The 9,097-nt window shown below is 44.2% G+C and overlaps 1 protein-coding gene across 1 annotated transcript; it reads left to right on the forward strand.

The window, feature by feature from the left end:
- Positions 1-3,493: 3,493 nt before the first annotated feature.
- LOC125945325 (uncharacterized) lies at positions 3,494-8,458 on the forward strand. Its single transcript, XM_049667095.1, has 3 exons — positions 3,494-3,590; positions 4,263-4,402; positions 8,301-8,458. Exons 1-3 carry the CDS (start codon positions 3,498-3,500, stop codon positions 8,398-8,400), a joined length of 333 nt encoding a protein of 110 aa, XP_049523052.1. The 5' UTR covers positions 3,494-3,497; the 3' UTR covers positions 8,401-8,458.
- Positions 8,459-9,097: the final 639 nt, after the last annotated feature.

A 9,097-nucleotide genomic window follows, 5' to 3' on the forward strand; every position in this document is an offset into this window, starting at 1 on the left:
TATCGCCTTACAAAGCAACTCCTACTTCAATTACCATATATAATAATGCTTTTGCGATATCATTACTATTCCTAATAAAAATATTTCCGGTCTGTTTTTGTCCCGGATACTAGGGACATACCACTGTTCATTAACAATGGTCAACCTTCCTCCATTGCTGATGTATTAGGTAGCGTTGAAGGCGCGGTAAATCTAATTTTGGACTTAAGTACTAAGAAATATGTAGACCCGAATGGCATTTCTCACTTATTGTACCATATTCGCTATGGACCTACCAGTATCTGGCTGTTATATTTCGGTAATCTTTAAATTCGAGCACGGTGCTATCCTCTTGTAGGCTTGCCTAAAGTTCTTCCACGTCATAAAGCCGTTGATAGATGAGCCTTGCCTAAATATAAACCTACTTTTCTAATATCGTATTGATGTAAAATGTTGGAGCACATCATTCATAAACATATAATGGAATTCCTAGAAAAATGCATGTGTTTTCAACAATGTTTCCGCCGCAGTTTTAGCACAGTAACCCAGCTAACTGAATTTGCCGATGACCACTCTCTAAGCATAGGCCTGAGATATCAGACTGATTCTATGTTCATTAATGTTTCTGAAGCATTTGACCCTGTAATAGATTTAAAGTTAATGATAAAACTTGACGCGCTCCTGAATAATGCCCCTTTAGCATCTTCGATTTAGTTTTACTCATCGTTGCCGATTCATCTACATAGATTATGTCGAACCACCTTTCGTAGACGTTTTTTGAGGAGTACCACAGGGATCGGTCCTGGGTTCTTTATTGTTTTTTTAATTTATATTAATTACCTCCGGCAAATGTGACCTCTATTGTCCAATTATATGCTGAGGACTGCGTTCTCTATGACATGCTTACTTGTACAACTGACTATCACCGTCTCAATGACTTTTTCTCACATTTTCCGTAGATGCAGTGATACAGAGCAGCTGGCTGTAAACCTCAGTAAAGCCATTTAAATTTCATTCACCACTAAGCTAACCCTATCATGTTTTGCATATTCCTCTAATGAGGTTCCTATAAAAGAATGGTGTCAGAATTCAAATACTTAAATGTCGTCTGCACAACTAACTTTTCGTGGCCCAGGCACATTAAACAAATCTGCGCTAAAGCTCTAAAAAAAAGCTGGGTTATCGTTGTCGCCGATTCACTTCCATGCCTAAAGACACTGAACTGCAATAATATAAATCGTTAGACCGCCCGAACTTGTAATATGCTTCGGTGGTTTGAAAACCTTATAAGGAACTTGAAATCAGTATGTTAGAAGGCATGAAAAAACAATTTGTATCGTTTTTCGTAGGCATAACCACGATTTTTCACCAACCTCAGCTCTTCAATCTGTGAACTTACCATCGCTTTCTTTTCGACGGCATGCCGACTCCTTAAAATTAATAGAAATTATTACATTCAGATATTAACAAAACGCCTACCCCTCGCTGACTTCAAATACGTAGGTTTCGCAAACAGATCATCTGCTCGTTGTTATCATGTCCTTAACATCAGCCTCCATATCCTCACACTAATATAATTAAATTAGTTTTTCCTCGCTCCGTTGATAGTCGGACAAAGTTATTACAATCAGATATATTAAAACGTCGACACTCGCTGACTGCAAATACATAAGTTTCGCAAACAGCTCATCCACTCGTCGCCATCACGACCTTAACATGACCCTTCTCTACACTCACACTAATATAATTAAATATAGTTTTTCCTCGCTCCGTTGATAATCGGAACTATATACCCGGGTAGATCCGTTCCTTTTGATAAGCTGATAGTGTTGAAAAAGTTAGCGATTAACGTTTTTGCCCCTCCCTGTCTGCATTCTTGGTTTCCTTTGTTTGCGTTGGACTTTTATAAGAGCTGTATTGCAACATATTACGGAACGTCAGTTACAAAATGCCGAAACGAAATCCGAAATCTCCAAACGTCGGTGTGATCACGACACGACAGTGTGATCACGACACGACAGTGTGATCACGACACGACAGTGTGATCACGACAGAAAATTACGAAATGCCGAAAGCTCAGTGTGATCAAGGAACCCGTACGGGTCCCGAAACGTGTCTGCGTTATTTTCACCTTGACTTGGTCAGTGACTGCATTTTCTTCATCATCATGTTACCTGACCAGCCGAACTTTCGTCGAACTCTTGACGACGTATCACGTGTCTGCAAGGAACAGTAAACCTTGATTAGGTAATGAAAGAATCGATCGATAAGACTGAAGATTTCATTGTACGAGGCTGGAATCGTCTCTGTGCTCGCAGACCCGTCCGCAGTCTCATCAGGGCTCCCGATCGCGTCGCCTCCTGGCTGCGACCCGTCGACTCCCGCTCCAGGACGTGCACGAGCGTGGACCTCGAGGGGCGCTTCGACTGCCACCCCGACGTCGGCATGAACCGCGCCGCGTGCGAGAGGCGAGGGTGCTGCTTCCACGTGCCCAAGGCAGACGCCGTCGGCGTGCCGGCCTGCTACTTCCCCGTCGGACACAACGGCTACAAGGTACGCAAGAAATGCGCTGGTCCTGGGTCACCCCACCCCACCCCACCCCACTCCACCCCCACCCCACCCCACCCCACCCCACCCCCCTCTCCGTTTCTGTTATTAAGGCGAAAGCCTTATACGTCTCGTGAGTCAGTCGACCTTGAGCGAAGACGCGTCGGTGACACGAATCGCACAAAAAAGGCTACGAACTCTCGTCGACCTTTGGTGGGAGTTGGACCCACGACCTTTGTTGTGGATTAAGGTTGCGAATCCTCTACCTTTGGTGGGAGGAAAACCCACGACTATAGGTGTTAACGAAGGCGAGGTTGATTAAGGCACAGTTAATTAAGATAGAGTTAATTGAGGCACTCGAACCCACGACCGTGGGTGGGAGTCGAAACATCAACCTTTGGAATTAACATGGATGACTAAGCGAAGTACACTAAGCGAAGTACACTAAGCGAATTAAAAGGGATGACTAAGCGAAATAGACTAAGCGAATTAAGGGGGATGTATACGCCATGTGTCCGTCTTTAACGCAACGGCACTTGGGCTTTCGCCTATAAGTCGTTTTAGAGATAACAAAAGAGACCCTGTGAATTTCTTCTGTGTATGTTTCGATCACCCCCCCCCCCCCCCTTCCCCCAGATAAAGCGTCCTATTTTCGAAAGCTGGGTCAGTGGGTGACTGCCAATACGAAATATGGTTACAGGCGCTAAGCATGGCGAAGAAGACGTCAACACGAAATGTATACCAGCGCATCCGTCCTGTGCATTTCGTGTTTATTCCTTCATTCGTCTTTAGGGCTGTAACCATGTTTCTCAAGCTCTTCATTCCCTCTCCTTCTGTACTAAAGCCACACTCTTGCCTCATCTCGAGCTATGATCATCATCTCGTTCTGCACAAACTCGACCACTGTCGACATCTCTCCTCGCAAGATGACGCACAGGAGAGAGTCGTCGAGCACCGTGATGACGACGCTCATGCGTCGTGTGCGGCCGTCGGGATTTCCGGAGGACGCGTCGGAGATCGAGGTCACGGCCTCCTTGTACAATCCTGAGATCGCCCGCCTAACGGTGAGTAAAATTTATAAAACATCGCGGCGCATGGTTTACAGGGCACCCGCTAATCGCCGTCCAGAGTTTCGGTGTTATACTCACGAGAAGTACGCAAGACGATGCGTAAATTGGGAGCGGTATACCTAAAAAAATTTAAACGAGATTTAGTATTAGCCGAGATAGAAGCAAATAAAATGTTTGGAAGTCATGGTGCATGGAGGCGATCTACCCTTTCCGCAGCACATTCTCTCCTGGCCGCCACCCGAAAGCGACATTCCTCTGGTTATGAGTGGTGGCGCTGGCTAACCATCCCAGGATTAGTTATAATAGTACAACATAAATACCCCAGAAAGTGGGTGGGAAAACGGCGCCGCGGTAGCTCAATCGGTAAGTGCATCGCACGCGTAATGCGAAGACGTGGGATCGTTCCCCACCTGCGGCAAGTTGTTTTTTCATCCACTTTCATTTCAATTTATTTATCATTTCTTTAATTCAATTAGTGAGTACAAGTAATTTCCCCTATGGTGTCCTTGGTGTATTTGTTTGTTGGCTTCTTATGATACAATATTATTAAATATCGGGCCCCTCGGTGCCCTTTCTTCTCGTTCAAACCTGGTGAGGCGTTCTTGAACAAGTGCTACGGTAAAATAAATCGCGAAGCGAATAAAGAAAGCCCACCCTCGCCCGCAGGTAACGTCATCCGAGGACCTGTACCGCACCAGCGTCCCCTCGGTTCCCGATCAGCACGAGGCCACATCTCGCCTGGTCACCGTGTACACGACCAAGCTGGGCGACATGGTGGTCTATAGACCGGGAGACCGGCAGATACTGTGAGCCGCCGCAGCAAACGGTTGTATCTGAAACTGGCCGCAAACATTGCTGGAAATAAAACTAAAGCGCCTAAAACTATGTGAAGCGATGAATGGGGGTAATTGGAGGAACCGGCATCCTATATACCACGGTCGTGCGGGCGTTTTCAGGCGTGCTTAAGTCAATGAATATTGCAGTTGATTTAAGTGAAGTGGCATGGCTTATACTTAAATTTCAAGCGTACTTGACAATTCTATTGATGTACCAACTCGCTCTTCACGCTTCTACCGCGCCCAAGAAGAGCCCTATAGGTTGACTTCAGTAACTATCTAAATTGTCGGTGTCCAAGGGGGATATGAGGTGTAAACTGCAAGTGATACTACGATGAACGCGAACTGCAACGCCAATAAGCACACAAGAAGCGCAACCTTACTCTCCTCTATGGTTCAATGGCTATAGGCGTTCTGCTTCCGAGCACGAGGTTTCGGGTTCGACTCCTGCCCGCCACGGTCGCATTCGTGACAGAGTCGACACGAAAGCTGCCCGTGCATACTCAGATCAAAGAAGACGCTAAAGAAACATCAAGCACGTGATCGGAGTCCTCTACTAAGGCTTACCCTCATGCCGAAGATGTAGCTTTCAGACACGGGATGCCCTAGAGGGAAACACTAAGAAGCTGTACCAGTCAAACCCGATATATAGAATCCGAAGGGGATCACAAAGAAGTTCGATATATAGGTAATTCGCTATATAAAATACAAATTTATGCAGGAACTTTCAAGAGGATATATACACAATAATTAGTTACATGTGTGTTAGATATATCCGGGTTCGACAGTATTAGTAAATTACCCTTCTACGGTCACAAAAGCGCCAGCTCTTGCTGCGAGAGAAGGCGTGACAAGCCAGCAAAAATACGCAAAACAAGAAAAGACGGTTGGCAACTCCTGTCTGACGTTCCTGCAACAGCTGGCTATGACGTCATGAAATTGCGAGAGTAACCTTTCCTATTTAGTCAGTCGTAAATCAGTAAGATAAGGCTGCGTTGAATTATACTGGCATCGAAAAACTTAACGGTTGCAGGTTTCGAAAACTTTCTACCTCAGAACGGACCTGAGGCGAGAAAAAATATCTCCAAGCCTTAACGTCACGCTGACGTGTTGGCAGCGAGATTTAGGCAGCGAAATTAAAAAAAAAAGAAGAAACGACAGGGAAGAGTGGCCTTTCTTTTCTCCACATTTTTCATCATACGCGTGAAAATGACGTTGAAAGAGTGCTTTACTAGTCGAAATTAATTTAACGTTGTTTTTTAGTGTACCGTTAAAACCCGGTCAGTTCATTTAAAATGCGTAACTGTCAGTTGCAATGCACCCCTGAAAGTAACGCATGTATCGTTATTTGCACAGCTGCAAGTAACGGAGTGACTAATTAAGTATTAGTTACCATGCGGCTGATAGTTGTGCTTCTTGTGTCGAGGGTTCTGGTTCACTTGATGTTTGTCTTCGTTCTGTTTGCACTAGCTGTTTATACGAGAAACTGCATTTTATTCTAGTTCACATCTGAAGTCACGTTTGGTGCCTTTAGGCTTAAGATAAATTATATATTCATATGATTTATTTATTATTGCGATAAATACTTGCCGTTAAGGCATAATTCTTGGTGTGTATATATGTGTATTAAATGTGTGCTGCGAGGCCTGTGTTGTGTATGAATTGAAGCACATGAATGAATGAATGAATGAATGAATGAATGAATGAATGAGTTTTATTTCTCTTTCTGTATATGAAAGATGCCTGCTGTATAGTTTTTTAAAAAGCTGCGAATAACACAGCTTGACGTTTAGGACCGCGTGAGTCTGGACTGAGGCCACCAGATTGCTAGCGCATGAAATAGGCTTGAATCCTACGTAGATTCGTTTTTGTAAGACTCCAGAGGGCACAATATAACAATATAAAGAGATTGCAACAGTTCATAAAGTGAGCATGGAAATTTCAGTGCATGGGCTATTTCCGGCGCGCAGTTGTGACTACAGAATAGACAAGTCATGATGGGACAGAACACTGTCAGCAACTTGCCTTGCATTGTCTATTTTATCACCCCCTTTTCATTGCTACAAAATAGCACTTTGTCTTGACAAACCAAATCGCCCGACAGTATTATATCGATTGGTTGGAATTTTTTTACTTCCCTGAAAAGGGTGCACCACCTGGGGCTACCATGCGTTAGGTGAAGCCCTATTTACAACGGAGATTGAAGTTGCAGTTTTGGGTGCATTTTTATTCAGTCTTCTTTTTAAATATATTCTTGAGGCATGACGTCTCTTGTAAAGTAAAGTGTACGACATGACAAAGTGAACGACGGGTAAAGAAGAATGTGCTCTCCGTTGCTCCAATGGCGTATTGCGCAGAATTAGGCCTCCTGATTCGCAACTGATTCGAACTTGTCCTAGCAATAAAGTCCCCTTCTATTGCTGCTTAGGTCAATAAGACGGATGCGTTAACTACGGTGTGAACGGGAAGCGTACGACTGTAAGCATTGGAAATGATGGTTTTCCTTGCATTGCGTGCTTTCAATTTCGACTCGAAATCAACCCCGCCTTGCTGAACCGTCGTCAGCTAATGTCCGCCCCTCCATCTTCCCTTTTTTTCCCGGCCTTGGTCGCGTACTATATGTGCATAGTATGTATATGTGCACACGGTACATATATGTGCTCACATATATAGTATATATGTGTGCACATGGGCGCCTGGCAGTAAACGTGAGAAACCCCGGCGCCGTGGTGGGGTAGTAACGATGTCTAGAGCAACACTAGATTTTTAGAATCCTACTGCCTGTTATACTTACGTTCCTGGGTCCACGTGTTCCTGCGCGTGCAGCAATGTGCTAACACGTGGTTCGTGCGTGCCAACGTATAGATGCGCGAACTGTAAGTGCAATGCATCAGGCTTGAAAAAAAAAAAAAAAAAAAAAAAAAAAACCTCTCGGTGCTTCAGACAGGCATGGTTCTATTGCATAATTCTGTGCAATGATCTATGTATGCATGTATGTGTCCCGACGGCGAAGAAGGGATCGAATCCCGGCTGCGGTGGCCGCATTTCGATGGAGGGCGAAAAGTAAATTGGGTGCACGTTAACGTCTGAACTTGAGCTTGTTGGTATGGCTTCATTACGGGAACGAGCGCGCGAAATAATGGGACAGAAAGGAAAGGAAGACTGCACCCAGCGCCTGTCAAGTCTTCCTTTCTTGTCACGTTATTTTACGTTCCGTTTCCCGTAATGATCCCCCACAACAGCGTACCTCATAATAAGATCGTGGTTATGGCACGTAAAACCCAGGAATTAAAAATATGTATGTATGTATGTATGTATGTATGTATGTATGTATGTATGTATGTATGTATGTATGTATGTATGTATGTATGTATGTATGTATGTATGTATGTATGTATGTATGTATTATGTATGTATGTATGTATGTATGTATGTATGTAGTATGGATGTAGGTATGTATGTATGTATGTATGCATGCTATTCTGCATGCTATGTATGTATGTATTAGTATGTATGTATGTATGTATGTTATGTATGTAGTATGTATGTATGTATGTATGGTCTGTATTGCAGCATGTATGTATGTTATGTATGTATGTATGTGTTGCACGTTGCGTACTGTATGTATGTATGTATGTATGTATGTATGTATGTATGTATGTATGATGTATGTATGCATGCATGCATGTATGCATGTACTGTATGTATGTATGTATGTATGTATGTATGTATGTATGTATGTATGTATGTATGTATGTATGTATGTATGTATGTATGTATGTATGTATGTATGTACTACGTATGTATGGTATGTACCGTACGTATGTACGACCGCATACATGCAATGAGTTTGCATACTATATTACAGGTTCGAGACCGACCTGTCCCGACTAGGTGTACACTCCCCGGTTCGTGCAGCTGGTGACGCTTGTACCGACCACGAAACTGTACGGCCTCGGAGAAAGTAGGGGGCCCCTGGAGCGCAGCATCGTCCGGCCTCACGTTGGGTTTAACCGGGACCTGCGAACGCTGGTGATTGCACGCTCACGTACATCGGCGCACTTCGACTTTTCTGCCCTCCTGTGTCTCTCTCTCTCTTGTCCACTTAGTGATTTCGGCCGCCTCAGATTGGCTTGAGCTGAACCAGCCAGAAGGGAACTAGCTGCTGGCGCCTGTTTCGTTCTCACTGGTACCCCAGCGCAGCCAATAAGCACTTCAGCAGCAGCCGAAATTGGCATGTCCACTAGGTGGGCATTCTTCCCTGGCTTCATCTGCAGAAAGGAGATAGTGCCGTAGGCTTTTTGGTTCATTTCCCGTCTACCGAGACCAGTATTGGAGCTGTACCAAGGATATTAAAAAAAAAAACGTTATATCAATTTAGCCTGACAAAGTATTCTTTCAAAAGTCTATTTTTTAACTTTGGGGCAAGAAGTTGATTATTAGAAAAACCAAGGGGGGGGGGGGGGTGAACTTTTTTTTTCTTGAATCCAAAACTTTTTCAGAAGTCAAAACTTCGGTTCTGATACGCCAGTGTGAAGTCGCTGTTGTCAATGTAACTTCTCGTATTTCGGTCATCGTGAGGCAGCGAATGTTCGTGTCTTCTCTAGCTCGCGCCTTGGTACATACTTTTGGTAGAGTAAGAAATACACGCCTTGGTAAGATAAG

Source organism: Dermacentor silvarum, chromosome 5 (assembly GCF_013339745.2).
Source record: "Dermacentor silvarum isolate Dsil-2018 chromosome 5, BIME_Dsil_1.4, whole genome shotgun sequence".
NCBI classification, from domain to species: Eukaryota; Metazoa; Arthropoda; class Arachnida; order Ixodida; family Ixodidae; genus Dermacentor; species Dermacentor silvarum.